At 27.2% G+C, this 25,137-nt stretch overlaps 4 protein-coding genes across 5 annotated transcripts; 3 read left to right on the top strand and 1 right to left on the bottom strand.

Annotated features, from left to right (window-relative positions):
• Positions 1-279: 279 nt before the first annotated feature.
• Positions 280-13,453, bottom strand: LOC132932636 (uncharacterized; the record flags this gene model as incomplete). The annotated part of the gene is made up of 5 exons (XM_060999011.1): positions 280-403; positions 11,251-11,453; positions 11,525-11,621; positions 11,707-12,223; positions 13,438-13,453. Coding segments are annotated over 5 exons (957 nt in total), but the record flags the coding sequence as incomplete, so codon positions are not given.
• On the top strand, positions 5,296-11,091 carry LOC132936672 (uncharacterized). The gene is made up of 8 exons (XM_061003436.1): positions 5,296-6,631; positions 7,112-7,488; positions 7,584-7,790; positions 8,184-8,540; positions 8,650-8,782; positions 8,971-9,140; positions 9,451-9,897; positions 11,073-11,091. Exons 1-8 carry the CDS (start codon positions 6,449-6,451, stop codon positions 11,089-11,091), a joined length of 1,893 nt encoding a protein of 630 aa, XP_060859419.1. The 5' UTR covers positions 5,296-6,448.
• A 2,805-nt stretch (positions 13,454-16,258) lies between the features above and the next one.
• Positions 16,259-17,345, top strand: LOC132932635 (52 kDa repressor of the inhibitor of the protein kinase-like). Its single transcript, XM_060999010.1, has 5 exons — positions 16,259-16,297; positions 16,360-16,518; positions 16,576-16,768; positions 16,850-17,154; positions 17,232-17,345. Exons 1-5 carry the CDS (start codon positions 16,259-16,261, stop codon positions 17,343-17,345), a joined length of 810 nt encoding a protein of 269 aa, XP_060854993.1.
• Positions 17,346-19,501: 2,156 nt separating this feature from the next.
• On the top strand, positions 19,502-23,820 carry LOC132936197 (zinc finger MYM-type protein 1-like). Of its 2 annotated transcripts, none has more exons than XM_061002889.1 (11): positions 19,502-20,203; positions 20,285-20,356; positions 20,473-20,718; positions 20,782-20,900; positions 21,004-21,125; positions 21,509-21,667; positions 21,768-22,261; positions 22,333-22,491; positions 22,594-22,798; positions 22,970-23,277; positions 23,495-23,820. In XM_061002889.1, the coding sequence occupies exons 1-11, from the start codon at positions 20,072-20,074 to the stop codon at positions 23,609-23,611; spliced, it is 2,133 nt and encodes a 710-aa protein (XP_060858872.1). In that variant the 5' UTR covers positions 19,502-20,071; the 3' UTR covers positions 23,612-23,820. The 2 variants fall into 2 exon arrangements, with proteins under 2 accessions (XP_060858872.1, XP_060858871.1); XM_061002888.1 differs by having other exon boundaries at positions 21,299-21,667.
• Positions 23,821-25,137: the final 1,317 nt, after the last annotated feature.

The raw sequence follows: 25,137 nt of genomic DNA, 5'->3' as shown, positions 1-25,137 counted from the left end.
AAGATTAAATACATTTTTTAGTAACCATGTTGCGTCTTTAACGTTTTAACTTTAGGTAACCTGAAGTACTTTTCGTACGATAGTTAGTACGATTATTCTCCTATACACGTATTCATTAGTTATGTTTTAAATATGAAGTTGATATTAATAAATCATAAATACATTATTGTAAAAACTTGTAGGTATGAGTTCATCAATGCATTTAATAAAGCCGTAAATATAATATATAACAAACAATTTTTTATAATGTATATTGTTCTTTTTAATATAGATAATTTATTATTTCTGTTTTTTATTCTTTATATCGTCAAGTATATGAGCCGGTTCTTTAATATCGGTAACCAAAAGTCTCTTTCCATACTGCGGGTTTACAATTTCCGGTAGTAAACATTCTTTGTAGAAACTGTAAAAATTTAATGAAATAATAATATTTAAGATTTATATAGATATAATATAATATAACATAAGATATAATACAAAATATAATATAATTGTTTTTGGTTAATAATATAATGTACAAATAAACAACAATACAATACACATAGGTGTAACGTGTGTACCTATTGTATATTAATTGTATTTTTATTTATTTGTACATTATATTATTAACCAAAAACATTTATATTATATTTTGTCAAACAGAAACACTGATACTTGATAGTATTTACAAAATGTTATTATACTTGTTAGCATATCATTATTGTGGTGTACCGAGTACTAATAATTAACACATATACTATAGATTATATTAGACATCTTCTTTATTAATTGTCACACTACAACATTTCAGAACTACAGCAAGAGAGTAACAATAATGCATGAGACATTTACGTACAGCATTCAAACATAATAATAATAATAATAAATAACCTCAAACTTATTTATCATGGAATAATACATATTACATACATTACAGTCCTCCCGACTTACATATGAATTACATTTCATATAAAATTATTAAATATAATATAATATTAATTGAATAATAATAAAAAAAATAATAAACATAGTATACATAATGAAACAAAAACATAATAACAATTAGGTTATTAGGTATTAAATTACTTAAAATAAATATAATAATATTGTACATATTAATTATTAAATAATTTGAACATTATAATTACATAATAATAATGATAAATTAACATTCAATATTTTATAAATTTAAACGAATAGGAGGTTTAATAACTCTATGGCTTTTCCTTAATCCAACTTCCTCAACTTTATCCTCTGTTTCCAATTCTACTTCTTTTTCTGCCTCATTAACACTTTCACTTATTACTATTTGTTCTTTAATATTACTCTTATTATTATCAGCATTTTGTAATTCTTCTAATAAATCTCCATTAATTTCTACTTCTGTTCCATTTTTATTCATACAATCAATTATTTGGTTTAAATGTCGCTTATAGATGTTACCCTTAATAACTTTAATTAAGTATGTAACAGGTGATAGTTTTTGTATAATTTTTCCCTGTATCCACTTATTCCCTTCTCCATAATTCCTACACATAACCTCATCTCCAATTTCATATGTTTTTACTCTACCACCCTTATAATTTTCCTTGGCTCTTTCTAAGCTTTTTGTATAATTATATTTTGCCTTGACTATTAACCTATCCAGTGCTATATTCAACTGTCTACCAATGTGTAACTCTGCAGGACTCACCCCAGTTGAACAATGATTTGTACTATTGTACGCTAGAATAAATTTACTTATGTTATCCTCTATATCTGAATTTTTTGCACACTTTTTAAGAAACATTTTAAAGGTTTTAACTGCATTTTCTGCAGGTCCATTAGTCGAAGGACTATATGGTGGAGTCTTAATATGTGTAACACCATTCATTTTTAAAAACTCTTCCATTTCATATGAACATAAAGAAGGTCCATTGTCAGTGACTAATTTTTTTGGAATTCCCCAAATTGAAAAATATTCTCTTAACACTTTGATAGTTGATGCTGTAGTAATATTAAGTAAATGTTTAACATATAACCACTTTGAAAAAGCATCAATTATCACTATGAACATTTTACCGTCTACAGGTCCCAAAAAATCTAAATGTACACGTTGAGATGGTCCTTCTGGCCAAGGCCAACTATGTAATACACTTTTAGGTGGATTATTACTATGAGCTAAACAAGCAACACAACTTTTTGTGATGTTCTGTATATCATTATCAATACCAGGCCACCAGATATATGACCTCGCCACAGATTTCATTTTAACCGTGCCCATATGCGTATGATGTAACTCATTTAATAATTTCTTTTGGAATTTACCAGGTACTACTATTCTATGTCCCCATAACAAACACCCTACTTCAATGGTTAGTTCATTTTTTCGATTAAAATAAGGCTTTAATTCATCATTTACTTTTTTGATCTTATCTGGCCATTTATTAGATAATACTCTAAAATAAACTTCACGTAGCACTTTATCTTCCTTAATTTCTGTACAAATATCTAAATCAGTAATTGATTTTATATTTGTCATCATTAAATTAATAAAAAAATTATCACTCTCGGCATCATTAATGTTATCCGAATCTTTGATAGGTAATCTAGATAAGGCATCTGCATTACCATTATTCACCCCATTAATAAATTCAATTTTATATGAGTACCCTGATAAAAACACTGCATATCTCTGAAGCCTATGTGCAGCCATAACTGGTATCCCTTTATTTTCTCCAAAAATACTCACTAAAGGTTTATGATCAGTTCTCAAAATGAATTGTCGCCCAAAAACATATTGGTGAAAATACCTAACAGCAAAAACTATAGCCAAAGCTTCTTTGTCGATTTGTGCATACTTCTTTTCACAATCTGTTAATGTACGAGACGCAAAGGCAATAGGTTTTTCCGATCCATCAGGTAATCTATGCGACAAAACCGCACCAATGCCAATTGGGCTAGCGTCACTTGCAACTATTAACTCCCAACTACTATTATAATGCACAAGTATATTCTCAGATACTATTGATTCTTTGATTTTATTGAAAGCTAATTTTTGTTCCATCCCCCAATGGAATTTAACATTATTTTTTAGTAATGCATACAAAGCACCTGCTTTAAAAGACATATTTTTAATAAATTTGCCATAATAATTTACTAATCCCAAAAAAACTTTAACTTCCTGAACGTTTTTAGGGTTTGGAGCTTCTGTTATAGCTTTGATTCTCTCTTTAGGTATGTGCAGTCCTTCCTTATCAATATAATAACCAAGAAATGTAACATTATCACTGAAAAACTTACATTTACCTTTTTTAAGAGTTAAGCCAGCATCATTCAACTTTTTTAAAACACTATCAAGTCTATTATTTACTTCTGTGTAATCTTTACCTGATACTACTACATCATCATAAAAACAAACTGTACCTGGTATATTACAAAGTAACTTTTCCATTTCCCTTTGCAGCATACCCGGTGCAGATGAAATTCCATATGGTAATCTTTTGAACATGTATAACCCTTTATGAGTAGAAATTGTGGTTAACTTTTGACTTTCTTCGTCAAGTAACAGCTGTTGATATGCTTGGCATAAATCTAATGTACAAAATACAATTGCTCCCTGGAATGCACTTATTAAGTCTACTACTCTAGGTATCGGATATCTATCAACTTCCAGATATTTATTTAAAGTAACCTTATAATCCCCACACAACCTTATAGATTTATCAGGTTTAACCACTGGAACTATAGGAGTAGCCCAATCACTTGATTCAACAGGAACTAACAGCTCTGCTTTAATTAGTCTTTCCAATTCTTTACTCACACTATCCTTAAGGGAAAAAGGTATAACTCTAGGTTTACAAAACACAGGAATAGTGTTTTCTTTTAAATACAATTTAAAAGTTTTATGTTTAAAACATCCCAATTCCTCATTAAAAACCGATGGATACTTTTGTATAATATCTTGTTGAGATAAGGAATGAAAATTTAATTTTAATGGTAATATCTCTAACTCAATCAACCAATCTCTACCAATAATCGGTGGTCCTCCATCCATTACAATATACAAACTTAATGACTTCCACTGATTTTTGAACTTAACCTTGACCTTTAAAATTCCTTTAGGTATAATTATTGAACCATTATATGCTTTTAAATTAACATCAGTTCTCTCCAAATCCTCCACACAACCCAATTTAAATTTATCAAAATCTTTCACAGACATAACCGATACTGCTGAACCCGTATCTACTTGAAACTCTATGGTTACATTATCTACTAATAGTTTAAGACAAAAAGGTTGCACAAAATTTACATTTCTAGTTTCTAAATTAAACAAACTATTTAAATTCAAATCTACATTATCAAGGTCAACATTATTAACATTTTTTTCCTTATTCTTACAAACATTCTTTAAATGACCGACTTTGTTACAAATTGAACACTTATAACTAGTATACTTACATGATGGTTTAGTATGTCCACTCTTCCCACAGCAATAACATACCCAATTTCCTTTTGTACCTTTCATGATTGATTCTCCACCAGTTTTGCCACTACTATTCGATGATGATTGCTTGACTTTGGTCAGGAACTTGGTATTTTTCTTCTTTGAAGCTTTATGGTAGTTAACTGCTTCATGATGTTCCATCTTTGAAATGTCATTGTTAGCACTCTCCATAGCCAAACTCAGTTCAATGCATTTTTTGAAAGTTAACGAGCCTTCAGCTAATAGTCTTTTCTTTATATTACTATCTCTGATTCCCCAAATAACTTGGTCTCTCAATGCGTCATCCAACACAGTTCCAAATTCACAATGTTCAGACATTTTTTTAAGTCCCGTAATAAACTGAATAACGGTTTCATTTGCAGCCTGTCTGCGTTCTTTAAACTTGTACCTTTCAGTAATTAAATTCGGTTTCGGATTTATGTAATTTGTAAGCAAACTTTTGAGATCATCATATTTCTTTTCAATAGGTTTACTAGGTGTACATAAATCTCTCAGTAATGCATACCCATCGTTACCCAACAATGTTAAGAATAATAATTGTTGTTTATGTGAATTAATTTCATTAAGCGTCACATACAATTCAAATCTCTCAATCCAAGAATTAAAATCATCTTCTTTAAGCTTAAATTCTGTCAATTGTCCCATTTGTTGCCCTATGCAAACACGTGGACTGACCTGATTCGTAGCGTTCTTGTCCATTATAAAATAATTAACACTTAACACTACGCGGAATTACTTACATACATACTCGAATTCAAGGCTGGGCATTAACGAGTTAAAAGTTAAAATTAAGTTAAACCGTTAAGTTAATTTTAATTAAGTTAATTAACTCGTTACTTTTTTTACAAATTAACTTTTAACTTAATAAGTTACTTTTTTTTTAAGATTAACGTGTTAACTTTAAGTTAATTTTATTTAAAAGTATCTAAATTAAGTTAATTTTAGTGCAAAGAATAATGCAAATTATTAATGAGGTTTTTAGTATATTTATTATTTATTATTTTAATATGAATTTCCTGTAGACGAAAATAATATGAAAAATAACTTTAATAGTCATTATATGGGCTATAATATAATATCTACCTACACGTTTATCATTATAAATTGTATTAATAATATTTTCAAAGATAGGTTATACCTACAGATTATCGTTTAAATGGGTTCCCTGAAGTGGATGTTGAATATTGTCGTGAACGTTTTACCATTATTAAATAAATGCAATAAATAATAATCGGCTAGTCCGAATTTGGTTCTACAATAATTACCGGCATTATAATAAGTCACAACACAGATAAAATGCGGAATTTAATAAATAATTGTTTTGACATGTTATTGGTGAAGCCTATAATAAAAACAACTAATAATCAATAAAATGATAAAATATAAGTATACCATCATGTGTCATTTGTGTCAACCTTCGTAATATAAATTTATAATTTATTACCCATTCAATATTTCTGCTTGGTATTTAATTAAATTTATATAATATTATGATGTATATTTCGCTTAAACTTTTACAGATATGAGTGAATAGCTTTGTATATACAGATATACTATATAATATTAAAATAAAGAGTACCTAAAGATAATATAATATTATTGTTATTTGTATGTATTTAACGTAAATAAGATTACAAGAATTTTATATTATTATGATTTGTGAATCAAGGCTCTGTTCGTTTTATTTTTATAATATTGTTATTGTATGAACAGACGAACAGTAAACACTATAAACATCATAAACCCATGGAAATTCTAAGAATATTCTGTGAAAATAGTAAATACCACGAGAGCTAGTGTCGACGGGGATTAATCACAAAACAACTGTGGTTTAATTTCCAAATTTCCAATTTAATTTCATTATCCAACTAGCATGTGTTCTGTTCGCATCTTGTTAGAATTTATAATATATAGTTATTAGTTTATTACTTTATTAGCTTATTATATTTCTGTAAAAGTTTATTATTTTTTTTAACTACAATGTCTGAAGACCATATTTTAAAGTGGCCCTATTTAAAAACTTATTTCGAACAACAACTATCAACATCAGATACAACTGAAAAAAAATCAAATTTTACATTCAAATGCATGCTATGCATGCCAAAAATAAAATTGATATCAACTTCTATAAGTTCAAATTCAAATTTAAAAACTCACATCAAGGTAAGTTTTATTTATATTTTATAGTAAAATATATATTATATATATCGTTCCTCATGCATATCGGACAGTTATAATTATAATTATTCGTGAATTTATAAAAAAATATCCAGTTAATATTAAGGTTCAACCGTCTATTATTATTATTAAATTGTTTTCAAACATATCAAAATAAATCACCATATTATAGTAAAAGTACCAATTGTACAGCTTTTGTAAACAACTCGAAAAATTAATAATTAAAATTATTTTTTGATCAATCGTGTTTAGAAGTACTAGCTACCTAACTACCTGTTTTAAAAAAATTTCAGTAATTATTATGATTTTTGTTATTTTACAATATTATCTTTAGTAAAACTAAAACTCGTAGATATAAATTACCGTAATTTCGTATCAAATATTGAAAAATAAGTGGATAAATTTAAAAATGTGCGATTTTTATGCGTTTTATATTATTATTGAAGTTAATACCTATTTTTTCAGCATGTTCATCCAAGTGAATTAATTACATTTAATGAGCTTGGAAAAAGGAAACCGTACAATAATAATAATTGTACTCAACCCAAAAAACAGTTGAAATTATCGGAAGTAGGAAAAACTGTAAAAAATCTTAGTCAAACAGAATTTGATAAGGCTAACCTAGAACTCATTATAAATACTGTGTCACCTTTTTCTTTGATTGAGCACCCTGCATTTATAAAATATTGTCACTTAACATCGAATAAAGTTCCTATGTCCAGAAGAAGTATGATGAGAAATGTAAGCTCATTGTTCAATGATATGATTCAACAACTGAAGACTGAATTAGAAAAAATTGAATATGTTTGCATTACTGCAGATTGTTGGAGTATTTTCCACAGGTAAAATATTATTTTTAAATTATAAAAAAAATAAATTTTTAATTGTTATTTAATAATAATATTAAACCTATGTTTACAAAATAAATTTATTGTAGATCGTATATGGGTTTTACAATTCATTGGCTGAACCCAATTACATTGGAACGCAATTCCCGAGCCCTCGCTTGTAGACGCATGTTAGGGAGGCATACATACGATAATATAGCAGAATTAATTGAAAAAGTTCTTACAGAATTTGATGTACAGTCTAAAACCACTCTAATAGTCACAGATAACGCAGCAAATTTTGTTAAAGCTTTCAAGTAAGATATATATTTTAGAATGGCCCATTTGTATTAGTTATAAATATTATGATTTATAATAATTTATTATAACAAATTCATTAAGCTATGATTTTACACCAACTTTTTGAATTTTATTTAAAATTGTAATTTATATACAGTGCTGATAATCAGATTTTATTTTATCTTTTTCAACAGTATAAAAAATACTAGAATTAATTAATTTCTAAACGCTGGTATACAATCATAGATTATTTTTACTTTTTATAATAATAATATACTAATTGTATGTATTTATATATTGTATTTTTTTTGTAATAGTTCATTCATTATATCATAGTATTCATTTTATTTTTATAATTACAATTATTATTACAAGTTTTTCAATTTTAAATGTATTTATTTTGATTTCAGAGTGTTTGGTGCTAATAATGAAATTGACAATTATAGTGGTAATAATATTGAAATTGAAAATGATGAAATATTGAGAACCATAAATATCACTGAAATACTTGATAGTCAAACTCAAAACACAAATGATGTATTAGATATAAAATTGCCGAAACATCAAAGATGTGCTGCGCACACGTTAAATTTAATTGCAACAGTTGATATTCTTGAAGCAGAAAAAGATGGCCCATATAAAGTACTTAGTAGGCGTGTGTTTGCTAAATGTCAATCTATTTTCAATAAGCAGAATCAATCGACACAATGTGCTGATAAAATTAAAGAAATTCTGGGAAGATATCTTATAACACCAAACGCAACCAGGCAAGCTAATATTATTTAAATTTCAATACTTTAAAATTAAATATCATGTATTATTATGACATATCAGTGTTTCATTATTAATAACAAAATAAATTACTATAATTTTCAGATGGAATTCATTCTACGATGCCATAAAATGTATTGTTGACCATATAGATAACATGGATACAATATTCACAGCATTTCAATTAACTCCTTTCTCAGGTCAAAGAGAGTCTTCATTTTTAATTGAATACTGCAAGGTTAGGTAAATTATTACTTATAATGATAGGTAATAATGAAAGAAATATAATAGTTTAACAGTAAGAAACTAAAGAAAAACAATTTTTTTTTCTTATTAATTTGTCATTACTTTGGGAAGAAGGAATTGAGAAGGAAATCAAATTTTTCTTCAATGGGATGTATGATACTTATTGTTTTATTATCTTAGGTGATGAAACCAATTGCAACAGGGCTAGATATTTTACAAGGTGAACAACATGTGTGTATTGGATATCTATTACCAACAATTACTGCTATAAACAAAGCCTTAAATGAATTTAATAATTTAAATTTCTGTAGACCATTGGTTCATGCTTTAAAAAATGGATTAACCAAAAGGTACTTTTATACATTTTTTAATTTTTATTATATTCATTAGAACTCAATGAAAAATGATATATGTACTCCAATGTTATTCATAAAAGTTAAAACTTATTTATAAAGTTAAAATGGTACAAAAACGTTTTACAGAACAATTTCATAAATAGTGTTTAATGTTTATATTATTACCCTATGTCGCCCAAATATTTATATATTTTAAATTTATAAGTAGTAATGCACTTGTAATATTTAACGATTCTTAAGTTAAAACTGAATTATATCATTATAATGTGTTACATGGTACATTAAATATACATTATATTTTCAGGTTTAAAAATTACATGCAGTCAAAAACATTACAAGTTTCTTCGGCATTGGTACCAAAGTTTAAATTAATTTGGGCTAATCCCGAAGACAGAAACATCATAAAACAACATGTTATTGATCGTGTGCAATTTCATTTTGATCAAAACAAAAATCTTTCTTCTCTAAGTTCTTCAAATATTGAAACAAACAGTGAAGATGAAGATGATTTTTTCACTTTTTCCAATGATGAAATCTCAGTGATTAACTCTGATTTCCAAACTTTAGTTACTAATTATTTATCAAATACTAACATTAAGGTACCACTTGATTTAACACATGAATTAAAAAAAGCTTATATAGAATTTAACACAGCTATACCGTCATCTGCTCCTGTAGAGAGATTGTTTAGTGCTGGTGGTCAATTATTTGACAAAAGGAGAGGATCCATTTCTGACAACAATTTTGAAATGTCTCTTTTGTTAAAATATAATAAATATTTTTAATAAAAATTTAAATTTTGTTTTGTCCTTGTAATTAATTAATATTGGGCAGTTAAAAAATATATTTATTTATGTTTATAAATAATATCTATATAATACACATAAATGATATATAGCAACATAAATGAGATTATCGATTATCTTATTTATATGTTACCTAAATGATATGTGGTGACTTTCAATAATGAATGCTGTAGTCATGACTCAACTATTTTATTATTTACCATGTTTAGTAACAGTGGAAGTACACAATTGGTAAAATTGAAATAATTGCGTAATAATTCATAAGTTTGTAAAGACAACTTCTATAATTATAATTAACTATTTTAAATGTATAGTTATTTTTATATTCTATAACGGGTATTTAAATTTGTACGAAAAGTTTAAAGCTTATACAAAATATGTAATTTTTTAAGATATTTATTAAAGGTTTAACATTTGTGGTTTTATTTTTATCTAAAAATATAGTACAAAGTAATTATATTTTTACTGATAATAATTGTTCATGTTGTGCTGAGCCTAGTTTTTAAAACTACACGGTGGCTGCATTTTGTCTACTCAGTATAGAAAATATATTTGGGTGGTAGGTACTAGGTACTGCCTGTTTGATTTTTATAATTTATGTGAATCAATTAAAAATATTGGTATCTTGGCAGTTGGGAGAAAACTGTGTTTTTTTTTTTGGATGTACCACTTGGGTAAATTGATTTGAGTATGAGTTTAGGACTAAGATTTATTTTGGAAAAGTAGGTTTTTTGACAGCTAGTTAATACTTTTATGTATCATTTAAAAAAATTTTCCCAGTATTTTTCTTGAGTGTAGAAAAACTAATATTATGTGTGCAATTTTTTATTTTTGCAAAATAGAAAATTTTAACTTTAAACTAAGTTAAGTTACTTTTTTTTCAAAGTTAACTTTTAACTTAACGAGTTAACGAAAAAAATATGATTAACTTTTAATTTAACTTAACTTTATTATTTTAAAATAACTTAACTTAATGAGTTAAAAAAAATCGTTAACTTGCCCAGCCTTGCTCGAATTATCTTCGTCGCCAATGTGGTGTACCGAGTACTAATAATTAACACATATACTATAGATTATATTAGACATCTTCTTTATTAATTGTCACACTACAACATTTCAGAACTACAGCAAGAGAGTAACAATAATGCATGAGACATTAACGAACAGCATTCAAACATAATCATAATAATAATAAATAACCTCAAACTTATTTATCATGGAATAATACATATTACATACATTACAATTATAATATTATAGTTTTTTACTATTGTCATACAGTATACACTTATACTTACACCTCAAGTTTGCTAACCATTTTATTCGACCAAAATGATTCATCGTATTCAATAATTTGAACTTTAAACCAATTTTCGGTATACACAACAAAATAACAAAATTGTCTTTTTGAGACGTGCATTTGGCCTTGAATCTGATAGTAGTAATTATGCTCTTTTTTCAGTTCTATTTCATTTTCATTTTGAATACGGCAAAATGTTATCTAACAATTTATATTATATTTAAACATTTAGCTCAAATACCATATTTTAAATTTTTATAATTAAATTTTACTTTTTTATTCATTACGGCTTCAATAAAACTGGAACTGTCTTTAGCTTTGAATGGACACTTTATTTCTACGACATAATCAGTTCCCACAAGACCATCTATCGATGAAATACAATACAAATTATTCATAAATATACCTACATATTAATAGTAATTAAATTTAATTATTTTTGATTATTTTTCCGGGGGAAGCAGCTAAATAATGCAAATCGTCATCCACTATAAGACCACAAGGTTCAACAGTACAATTAAAACCGTTTTGGAATACGATTATAGCCTTATTTTCCATTGCTTTACCATAATCAGTTGATTTAGAAGTAAATGACCTATACAACATATCGTAAACCGTAGACCTACATAATGTAGTTGGTCGCATCTTACAAATCCGACCAAAATTTGAAGCTGTTATTCGGTTTCTTCTTTCTGTGTGCCAAATTTGTGAATTAGCCTGTTCTCTAGTTTTAATTTCTAATTCTATGCGTTTGTCGTGGTCAAAGTAAAGTGACTGAATGAATGCACTTTTCTTTGATTCCAGTTCATTCGAAGGTATATCATCGAGTAACGGTTCAGCCAGGCCATAATGTTGATCCGGACCCGTTTGTTTAGAAATTTTTTTTACCTTTTTTGGAAAAAGGAGTTTTTTACATTTTCTTTTTTCACTTTTCATTTGTTTTGTTTTCAAATATTTTTTCCCGATATCTCCTACAAATGTAAAATATTATATTTATTATTATTTATTAATTATTTTTTATTGAAATATAAATTATGACTATTTTACCTGGACTTATTACATTAACTACGTTTTTGTGTAATTTTCTAAGAAACTCCGCTGACGTATTATAAGATACAACAGCAGCTTCAACTCTGGTGTTGTATGATTGCCGTTGAGAAAAATTGATACGTTTACCTAGAGTCATAATGTTTTTATTTATCTCTATAAATTTATTATTTATACTTATATATATATTCAAAACATTTCTATCGGTTTACCTGATAAATGCTTGTTTATTATACTATTAAATTGCTCACAAACATTGTTATCCACATTCATTAGTAAACTGTCAGCATGAGTTACTAATCGATTTGCTAACTGCGTAATTTCGTCTATAACTTTCGATTTTTCTGCGTCATCAACAAAGTTGTGCTCGTTTAATTTGGGACCATGGCAGAAATACTCTTCACACCGAACATGAGAACCCAAAATATGGTAAAAACTGTTCAAAATATCCTTACGTAAACCTACCCTTGTTAATAAAATAATTAATATTTAATTATATTCATCAATAGTATTATTAGACATCAAATTGCATGGAAAACGATATAGGTATAAACTAAACAATGGGCCATGAACATTTACTATTTCAAAATTCTAAAAATTTTAAAATTGACAGTTAAAAGTGTATTATTAGTGTATTATTTATATTAATTGAAAATTACATATTGTTTTTTGCCAATAATTTTTTTTTTAATTTTCAAAATAATAATTTTTCGAAAGTGTTTATGCAAGTTAGTCCCTTTATACTATATCCTCCTAATATATAAAGCATTATAGTATAAACTAAAAAAAATACAATATACCTAAACGTTTATCATTGTCAGATTGGTTGATTAATTGGCTGCGATATTCAATTGATTTAACAATTGCATTTCTGAATCTTATTATATTACTTTGAATATGTTTTCTTAAATTCAGGTAAGGATATCTGATGTTTTTGGCTAGTAATGATAATTTTGTTCCGTAATTTCGTAACATATGATTACGGCATTCTATTTTTTGAATATGAAATTTAGGACCATAAGGCATAATTTCAGAGAGCCTTTTTGTCACACTAGAATCACCATCACCTTTAATAAAATATTAAAAGAAATTATGGTAGGCACTAAAATATTAAACATAAATAAAATATCACTTGTACCTATAATATAATATATATATAAAATTATTATAGTATGTATTATATTATAATATTATGTATAAATTATTTTCATATATTATATATTTGTATAAATATATACCTATTAGCTTATTGTATTTCCATCCATGTAATTCCATACTTCGCTTAAAACCTTCTGCAATTGAATCGGCTTCCATACTTGTAGCTCCTTTTGACCAGTTTAAAAAACAAGTATGCTCAGGTTTGGGTACACCTTTATTTTTTGCTCTTTGGCAAACGGCACAATACCGGTTGCGAATTCCAATAAACAAAATTTGTAATAATCGATCTTTTATTCGTAAAATTACATTGAAAAGTTCTGGCAAATTATTTCTGAAAGCTGGATGTCAAGCTCATACTTCTAAAGGCGTATTAATAACAGAGCAAACAGTAGAATCGTCTTTTGCAACACTACCTTTAGAGTTAAGTATTTTAAATGATTCATGTTGCAATATTACACTTAATCAACGTTATCCAAAACCAATTCATTTAGATGAAATAAAAAATTTAAAATTCGACAAAGAAGCTTTTTTAAAAATCATTTCAAAGTTAAATACACAAGATGAATTACTAAATTCAATATTATTAAATAAGACGTATGAATTTGTATATACAAACAAATATTTAATCATTATAATAACTGTTATAATATTATACGCGAGTCTAAAATTCTGTATAAAAAAAAAAAATAAATATTTCAGCTTTAGAAAATATAAATTTAGGCTATTGTCCTGTGCCCATTGCTCCACCAAAACACTAAACTTTACTTTATAATTTATAATTACATTTATACATGTAAATTTAAATCTCTTATACATTTTTTCATACTAATAGTAGGTAGTTATACTTTATTTTTTAAGAATACAGATTTTATCGTATCCACGCATTTGTTAAATATAAGTCTTAGAAATTTAAATGATTTATGTGTATTTAATATTTAATTTATTTAATATTTTAATATTTATATAATAATTTATAGTTATTTGTACAGTTAATAATTATGTAATTATTTAGTAATTTAAACGATTATAATATGACATTTCGTTAGTAAATAGTAATAATTAAATATTTGTAATTTGTGTACAATACGTCCAATAAATGTTATAACATTTGAATTAATTTTGTTTATTTTTTTACAAAATACTCCGATACCATAGTTTATATTTTAATTATTGTAATAATAATTTATTCATTCAAACGATTATAATATAATTATTATATGACATTTAATATTAATTTTTTTTTATATAATTATTAATTATTCCGATATCGCAATAATTAGTATTTTTATCATACCCAAATAGTTCGATAATTCAAGTAATACGGCTTATTGAAGTGGCTTACAGCAAAACTACGTATTACAAAAATTGTAGAGAAGAACTTTTTCAACAATCGTAAGAAACCCGAATTTCGATATTTTTATAAATTAGTTGAATAATTAATCGATAAAAAGTTAAAAACCGTGTTAATTTACCATGTGATATTGGACGATTGGAATACGATATCAAAAATCGGATTTCTTACGATTGTTAAAAAAGTTCTCGTTAACAATTTTTATAATAGGTAGTTTTGTTGTAAACCGCTTCAATAAGCCGTATTACATGAAGAACAAAAGTATAGTTTTTATTTGTATAAAATTCGAATACGAAGAGGGCGGACTATAGAAGACAAAATATGGCATAAAAACATGGTTTCGTAATTCCAGTAATACGGCTTATTGAAGCGGTTTACAGCAAAACTACCTATTACAAAAATTGTAGAGAAGAACTTTTTTAACAATCGTATGAAGCCAGAATTTCGATATTTTTGTTAATTAGTTGAATAATTAATTGTTAAAAAATTAAAAACCTTGTTAATTTACTATGTGATATTGGACGATTGTAATACGATATCAAAAATCGGATTTCTTACGATTGTTAAAAAAGTTCTCCTCTACAATTTTTATAATAGGTAGTTTTATTGTAAACCGCTTCAATAAGCCGTATTACTTGAAGAACAAAAGTATAGTTTTTATTAGTAGGTATGAAATTCGGATACGAATACAAAATATAAAACCGAACAAAATTAAATAATATTTGTCATGAAATATAATATAATAATCATTTTCTTATCTGGGTTATTTATAAACTATGTACGGGCGCACGGCTGCGATAGAAAACCCGTTTTGACCTATGGTGCGGTACTGCTGTTATCGCGCGCGGGGTGGTGGTATAAACACCTAGTATCGAGCGCTGCCGCTGCCTATAATGGGCGCAGCACATGACGAGCGTAAATAAATGTTTTTTTTACCGAAAAACATGGTTTTGTAATTCCAGAAATACGGCTTATTGAAGCGTTTTACAGTATAAACACCTATTACAAAAATTGTAGAGGAGAATTTTTTCTAGAAACGTAAGAAGCCCGATTTTTGATATCTTGTTCCAATCGTCCAATATCGCATGGTAAATTAACACGTTTTTTTAAACTTTTTATCAATTAATTATTTTACTAATTAATAAGAATATCGAAAATCGGGCTTCTTACGTTTCTAGAAAAAATTCTCCTCTACAATTTTTGTAATAGGTATTTATACTGTAAAACGCCTCAATAAGCCGTATTCCTGGAATTACGAAACAATGTTTTTATGCCATATTTTGTCTACTAGTGCGCCCTCTTAAAACGCCTATAAGCCACAAGATGGGTTGAAAGATATTCGGCAATTCATGACTTTGTGGAATTATATTCCTGTGTGGTCAGTGCGCTCGATAAGATATCTGAGTGAAAAGACTCAACAGCTACAGATGCTAATATCCTGTCAAAATCTATGGATTCTGATTTTGTTGTCTCTTTACAAGTTATTAAGGTGATAAATGAATCAAAAATGTTTTTTTTTTGTTCAACTTCAATTTTTATTTTATTATTTAGGAGTTGTTTGGATATGGTTTGCCTCTATGTAAACTATTACAAAAAGTTGAACTTGATTTAAAAGAAGCTGTGGACTTAGCTGAAGTGACTGTGACAAGTATTCAATGTTTACGTGATAACATAGAACAAGAGTTCAATAAAATGTTCAGAGAAGCTGAGGTAAAGATTTTGATAAAATGCTATTATTTGACTAAACGATTATTATTATTTTTTCAGAAAATGGCTGATGTGGTTGGCGTGAGTATTTCAATTAAACGTCAGAATAAAATTAACAAAAATCGGCCCAACCTCTGCATTGATAATATTACACCAGAAAAATATTATCGTATAACAATAGCCATACCATTTATTGATTCTTTTATAGAACAATTAAATGAAAGGTTTTTGAAGCACAAAAATATATTAAAAGGCTAGTTATACCTATTTAATTTCATTTATAAATTAATTAATTTTTAGTAATTATTATTAAAATATATTTTTCTTTTGTTAGGATTTGGGTGTTTATTTTCTAAGCCCTTTACTGAAGAGTTTGACAAACTGGTTCAGTATTACCTAGATACCGATCTACAAATTGTTACAGCCGAATTACTACTATGGCACACTAAATTGGAGAGAAATAAAGAAGAACCGAAAAATGCATTAGAGGCGTTAAGACTGTGTAACAATGAAATATTTCCTAATATCCATCGCCTGATTAAAATTCTGTGTACTATACCAGTATCTACAGCAACGCCAGAGAGGACTTTTTCTTGTCTTAAAAGACTTAAAAACTATTTACGTAGTACAATGACAGAGGTATTAACTTTTATTTACAAACATAATGTTTGGTTAAATTTATAAGTATACCTAATGTATCTGTTAAAATATTTTAGACCCGTCTTAATGGACTCACAATGTTGGCAATTCATGGGGATGTGCCACTAACAGCTGAGGGAGTGGTGGACGATCTGGCAAAAAAGCCAAGGAAATTAGACTTTATATTATAATGTGTTATTGTGTTAAAATATATATAATTTTTTTAAATAGTGCAAAATTTGTAATTCTTATAACTACGGGGGATGTGGGGGGCAGAGCCCCCCACTTTCGTATTCTAGTAAAATTTCAGAGCCCCCCACATTGAAAATTCCTGAGAACGCCACTGATCTATAGTAATGTAATTAAATACAATTTATTTTTTTTTTCTAAATGCTGCACCAGCAATGTAGACTTTGATTGGCGATTCTATGTCCGCATTAGTGCAGTTGATAAACTCCTTTATTTTACGAACAGCATCTACAACAGAAATAAAATAAAATATTTTATTCAAAACTAGGTAAGGTTAATAAAAGTATTCAATGTGTATGATAATACTATATCCTTCTTTAAATTACATTAATTTTGGGAGGGTATTTGTATACACTATACATGCACCTAATTTGTGCATAATTCAAACAATTGTTCTTATTATAATATAAGAGATAATAATATGTATAATCTTATTGATTCTTACCAAAAATGACAGTACATGTTCCCAATGAAGAAAAGATCTTTTTTTTTTTGGCCAACATAACTGTATTCTGTTAAAAATTTGTCGTCAAAGAGCTTACGCAACATCTGGCGTACTGTGGATGCCAATGTTTTACGTGATATACGTCTCAACCCGTTGACCTATAACATTAATCATTAATTTCTATTAAAATATCAATATAAATATTGACAATTTTTAAACATTTAAGAGAGCATAAATTTGTCAAATTAAATTTTACACTTACAACATTTGATTTAAATGATTGAGATGTAGCAAGTTTTTGTTCAAAATCATTTAAAGAATCTTCATTGGTTATCGGAACACAGAATTCAAATTCATCGACTTGATCTTCAAATAAAGCTTGTCCGTCTTTCCATTGACTTTGGTTCAACATAATTTTTTCCAGTTCATTTTGTCTCTGCGCAACTGCCTCAAGATCGTATCTTATTTTTAATACCACTCCCAAAATTTTCTTCAATAAGTTTTCTAAGAAAATTAAATATAGAACTAATTTTATACAATATTTAATATATTTTATCATACATCCTTCATATTATACAACCTCAAACTCCCTCCTACTAGAGCGCATTCAAAGACGTTTTCCATCTTTTGCTTCATATGTACTAAAGATCATGCTCCACATGACTATTTCCCTGTACTCATCGAACTAAAACTTTTTTCACTGGTTGATAGAAGAGCGCCAGCTACTAATTTATCATCGTTTCTAAACAAACTCTTGGACAGTTCTATAGATGCCCCCACTCTCGTCTCCAATATCAAATTTAGAGTACCACATCATTTCCTCCGTTATCATACTCCTTCTCGGTGCCGAATTCTACCACAAAATAGGGTTGAAATAACCCCATCCATGGCATTATGCGTATGGCTAATGAACAACATACATTTTTGTCATAACTATTACTGTAACCTATCTGTTTTACTATTTACTGTTTTATATTGTTATCTTTGTATTAATGTAATATGCTGTATGAATTATGCTCTTCCCGTTAGGTTATAACTTATGATAAATAAATAAATAAATTGAAATAAAAAATGTAATTATATTATAAAAAATGAGTAAAAATGTACTAAACAATGTATAACTATATTGGTAGCATACTTTAAACATTTATAGATAATATTTATTCAGCGTGCATTATAGACTAAAAATAAATATTATGGCATTTAAAATCAGACAAAAAAAGTATTGATTTACAGTTGAATTCATAATAGTACTTATAAGTACCTATATGTCTGACGTTTCCCTAAGTAATTTTTATTTTAGAGGATAATATATTCTAAATAATTTTAACTACTTCTTCAAATATTAACATATGTTATCCGTAACCAATATTTTTTAAATTTATGTATACAAACCATTATTACTGTTCCCAGCAGCTGAAAATGCCAATTTTTCTTTGTGTACAGTGGGAGTGAATATCTGGTGGTTTTCTGGTGATGACACTTTAAATGGTGATGAAGATGTATTATATATGGCAGTTGTTTTATATGCTCTTTCTGAAGACTTAATTTCCAATATATCTAAATCATTATAAAAGTATACTTATTTGACTCTTATTTACACATAATATAATATAATAATACCATTATCAACTAATGTGCTTGGCAGTGGCGGTCAAACGGGGGGGGATGAGGGGGATAGATCCCCCCCCATGAATTTTTTTCAATACCTATTTATAACAATTTATAATAAAGCATTACATATTGTTCTATTTTTTTTTCTAAAAATAAATTTCGATAGACTATATATGACAAGACTATAATAATATTATTATCTAGACTCAAGTTTAGGTACTACTAGTTACTACTAGGATATTATTATTGTTATTAATATTTAGTTGTTTACACAATATATAATATTATGGGAATCCCGTATTATCCTACTCGATGATTAAGAATTTTCAATAACAACACGCTCTACACATTTCCAGAATATTGCCGATACGGGCGATTACATTACGATCGGTAGGTATATTTTTCAATACTACGTAGTCGGTTGAAAACTTGAAACATTGATTGTTTATTATTTGTCATAATATTAGTTATCATCTATCATCGTCTTTCGTACACGAGTTTTCTACTGTGTGTGGTGTGTCCGTGTAGTGTACTAAAGTGTCAATTATACAGTCGGTGTTTTTATTATTGACTATTGTTTATTTTACATTTTTATTTTTTACCATTATTATGTCTAATAAAAGGAAAATTACTAGTTATTTTGATGCAACTTGCTGTACTTCTAAACGCTCGGTGTCGGCAGATGAACAAATAAGTAAGATCACTAATATCGTTACAGAAAATCAAGTTGTGGACTTAGTGGTAATATTTATTTTATTAAAATTAATATAAATGTTTTATTTATGAGGAAAATGGGAATTTCGATTAAAATTATTGTTCTAGACTGTTGATTTAAACGTTCATGACATTGGATCCTACATTAATAGTACCTTGACCGATGCTGATAGATATTTGGTAAGAATTACAACTTTTGTTAGTAATTTATTATTTATTGTTTAGATTACTTCCATGTGTAGTTATAACTTATAGTTCATTATTACCTTCAATTAATACAACTAAAATTGATTCAGATTCTTAAAGATGTGTGGATACCACCAGCTACATTTCCATTTCCATTACTTGATTGTAATGCCAAAAGAGGCTTAAAATTCAAACACCATTGGCTCAATGCTTATAAATGGCTGGCCTATTCTGAAAAATACCAAGGTGCTTTTTGCAAATACTGTGTTGTTTTCTCAACAAATGGTGGTATTGGTGGTCAAAAATTAGGAACCCTTGTATTGGAGGCTTTTACTAACTACAAAAAAGCTATAGAAGTATGTATATTTATAAACAAATTTATTGAAAATTTTATTTATAATTTTTCTATATTTTGATAGGTGTTTAAGAAACATGCAAATTTGGAATACCATAAAACTGCATTACTGAAATCTGATAACTTTTTAAATGTTTATTTAAATAAGAGTTCTTCGATTATAAACCGTATTGATAGTGAAAGGTACATACAAATAATAAGTATACCTATTTAACCTTTAATTAAATATAAATAGAATATAGATGTAAGAAATATATTTGAACTAATTTTTTAATTTAATTTTTAGAATGAAACAAATTGAAGAAAATCGAAAGCGTTTAATTCCAATCATTGAATGTGTGATGTTATGCGGCCAACAGGAAATAGCTTTAAGAGGTCATAGAGATTATGGTCCTATTTGTTTCAGTAGTATGTATATTATATAATACTATATAGGTAGCTTACAACTTGTTAAGGCTCAAGTAGAAAAAATAGTTAATGCCAAAATTGTATTAGACTGTTCAATACTTTAATAGGAGTAAATACTAAAGAATATAGTTTTTATTATATAGTTATAATATAATATAGTATTTATTGTTTAGGTGAATCAAATGAAAACGAAGGAAACTTTCGTGCTATCTTGAAATATAAAGCTAAAGATATAGATTACATGAAAACCTATTTAGAAACAGGCTCTAAAAACAAATATATTAGTAATCGAACTCAAAATGAGATAATTGAAACATGTGGAGATATTATTTTAAAAAAAATTGTTCAAATTGTCAATAAATCCGGTTTTTTTTCTGTCTTAGTCGATGAGACAACAGATGTTTCGGTAAAAGAGCAACTCACCTTATGTGTCAGATATTTAAGTGGATCTGGAGAAAATGTGTCTATGAATGAGAGCTTTTTAAAATTTATTGAAGTACAAAGTCTAACAGGAGAAAATCTGGCTACAGTTATTCTTAATGGTAATAAATAACAAGATTATTTTATTTTATAACAACTAGGTAACTCTTTTATTCATTTAACGTTTGAATTGTATGCATGTAAATTATTTTTAATTTTAAGGTTTGAATGCTTGTGGAATTGACTGTAATAATATGGTAGGACAAGGTTATGATGGAGCGAGCAATATGTCAGGACATTTAAAAGGTGTTCAAACTATTATTAGGGAGACATACCCTAAAGCATTGTATGTGCATTGTGTGGCTCATAGCTTAAATTTAGCTGTATCTAAAGCTAGTAATATTCTACCAATTAGAAATTGCTTGGGCGTTGTAGAAAAAATATACTGCTTTTTTAATTCTCCTAAACGCCAAAATGTGCTTTTAAATACAATTGAAGAAAGTGATCTAGACCCAAAAGTAAAAAGCTTAAAGCGGTTATGCGCAACAAGATGGGTTCAGAGGTATGAAGCTGTAAATGATTTTATAGAGCTTTTTAAGTTTGTAGTGGTGTCCTTGGAAACCATTTCTAGTTGGAAAGATACTAGTGCTACAGATGCTACTATTTTAATTAAAGCGCTTGATTCTGAATTTTTGGTGTCACTTCAAGTAGTAAATGTAAATTAATAATCTTTTAAATGTTATATTTTATTTATATAAATCATTTTAAAGAAAATAATTGTTTTTAGATATTATTTTCTTATAGTTTACCATTGTGTAAATTACTACAAAGTAAAGGCATTGACTTAAAGGAAGCTATAGATCTTGCAGGTGATAATGTTACAATACTTAAAAACTTAAGGAGTAATATTAATACAGAGTTTAATCAAATGTTCAAAAAAGCACAGGTAATTATGATTACTTTGATTGAAACTTAAATATTTTAAATTAAATTTGGAAGTGTAAAATTTTAATTATAAAACATTTATGATAATTTATTATTTGATTAGAAAATGGCTGAATTCTTGGATTTCGATATTAAAATTAAACGAATTAACAAGAGACAGATATATAGAGATAATTCTATCATAAGAAATGATGGTTCTACGCCTGATTCTGAGGAGTATTTTCGAGTATCCATATGTGTCCCTTATATTGACTTCTTTATAAGTCAATTGGAAGAAAGGTTTTTGGCTCACCGTAGTATTTTTAAAGGTTAATTTCCTATTTAAATAAATAATAGTTCTATACTTCATACTTGAATAGTTCTATTTTAAAAATTAAATAATCAAATAAAAGTAATATATCATCTAATTTTAAGTTATTTCAAATTTAATATATTTATTGCAAATTTAGTTTAATTGTACTTAATATTAACTTTTCAAGGTTTTCAATGTTTATTTTCAAATGATTTTGAATTAGAAGGTTTTGAGGAATTAGTAAATTTTTACCTTTCTACTGATATTGAAACTGTGAAAGCGGAATTGAATTTATGGAAAACAAAACTTTCACGCATAGGAAAATCTCCAAGAACAGGACTTGATGCTATAAAGTTCTGTAGACGTGAATTATTTCCTAATGTGTTTGATTTATTACAAATATTTTGTACACTTCCGGTATCAACCGCAACACCAGAGAGAATGTTTTCATGCCTTAAACGGTTGAAAACATATTTAAGAAATAGTATGGTAGAGGTAAATATTCTGTATTGCTGTGGTCAAATATTTGTACATATAATCTATTGGAATAAGTATTAAATTAATAGTTCAAACATAAAACACTATGTTTAGGACTAACTTTTTAGGTTTTGTTAATTTCTTTTGTACATATTTCAATTATCCTTATGAATTTTTGAAATGTCAATTTAATGCTTTATGCTTATATGTAAATTGTATAATTTTATTATTCTAGAGTCGTCTCAATGGCTTGGCCACTATGGCTGTTCATCGTGGGGTTATAAACATTACATCCAACGAAGTACTGGATGAATTAGCAAAAAAAAACAAAAAAATAGATTTACTAATATAATAAAAATATTGTTAATGCTATAATAGTATAATATATTTATAAAGTCGGTATACCTAACTAAGTTATAAATAAAGTTTGTATTTCCCATAATTGTATTAATTGATATTAGAATTAGACATAACCATAAATTATATTTTTAATGATAAAATTATGGATGTTAAAAAATTAGCCATATTATCCCCCCCCATGACAAAATCATTTGACCGCCACTGGTGCTTGGTTTAAAAGCAGATAATTTTCTTGCAACAGATGATATTTTGTTTCTGCTGTTGGGAGATGATAAACACTCACTATCTATAATATAAAGCAACACCAATAGTTTAAATATTTAAAATAAAATATTAACGTATAATGTATACGTATAATAAGTACCTTCAATAGAATCGTTGAGTGGTCCAAAAAGTGTTCTTTTGACTTTTGAAGGTGGACAACCTCCTAAGATCTGGTAATTAGTATGACCTTAAAAAAATGTAATTTAGTTCTTTGAACATGAAAATATTGAGTTATTAAATTAAAAATACATTAATTTAATAAACAGATAATGTTCGTAAATGTAAGTTCAATAATAGGTCAGTATTCACTCTTATATACTTAAAATAACAAAAGTTTGGTTCTGCTGAACACAAATTTGCGATAATGGGTCAGAGAGAACAAATAAATAGTGCTCTTAATTTACAAACAATTTTTATACCTAGTTATAATTTTTATACAATATATAGTATTTTTATATCTATTTAGTGAGGTATTTTAGTTTGATAGTTTCATCATTTCCATGCATTGTAATTTGTAATAGTCACAATGTAAAATCAAATAATTTATAATGCAAACATAGATGATAACTAAATTTGGTTATTTACCTGTATTAAGATGTTTTGAATGTTTTTCCGGATTATAACTCTTATCTATATCACTGTTGTCGTAACTGCTGTCATCACTGCTGTCTTTGTTACTCAATATCACTATATAAATAAAAATCATTTATCACATGGTTTTTAGAAAAAAGTAAAAATCTAAGTAATTTCTAAATAATTGAGGATAATACTAATTATTTAATTTATAAATTATTTTGATTAAATTAATCACCTTTGTTGTCACTACTATTCAAATTGATCATTGAAGGAGGATCTTCAATTGCATTTCCAGGCAATTTATTACTATTGTATGATGGTCTCTTTGGTTGTCTTGTTTTATTTCCATGATATTATCTGTTGGTCGACGGTGTCGTTGGTTACGAGTTGACTTATCATCTTCGTAAGTTGACAACTCTGATGTTTCTTGGGCCATTATTAGTCTAGAACGTGCATCTTCTATACTAGCTAAATAATAAAAATAATATAAACATTACAATTTACGATATACCTAATTATACAAATATTAGTCAAGAAAATTACCAATATTTTTAGATATAGGCCTTGCCTTGAAATAATCAAATTCCAATTCATTTCGGAACGACGGACAACATATTTTTTTGGATTTTTATACTTTTCTTTGGCCACGCACAATAGCCATTCTTAAACCAATAATTT

The sequence above is a fragment of the Metopolophium dirhodum genome, chromosome 1 (assembly GCF_019925205.1).
Source record: "Metopolophium dirhodum isolate CAU chromosome 1, ASM1992520v1, whole genome shotgun sequence".
NCBI lineage: Eukaryota > Metazoa > Arthropoda > Insecta > Hemiptera > Aphididae > Metopolophium > Metopolophium dirhodum.
The sequence above is the reverse complement of the archived record's forward strand: the minus strand, read 5'-3'. Positions and strand labels throughout refer to the sequence as shown.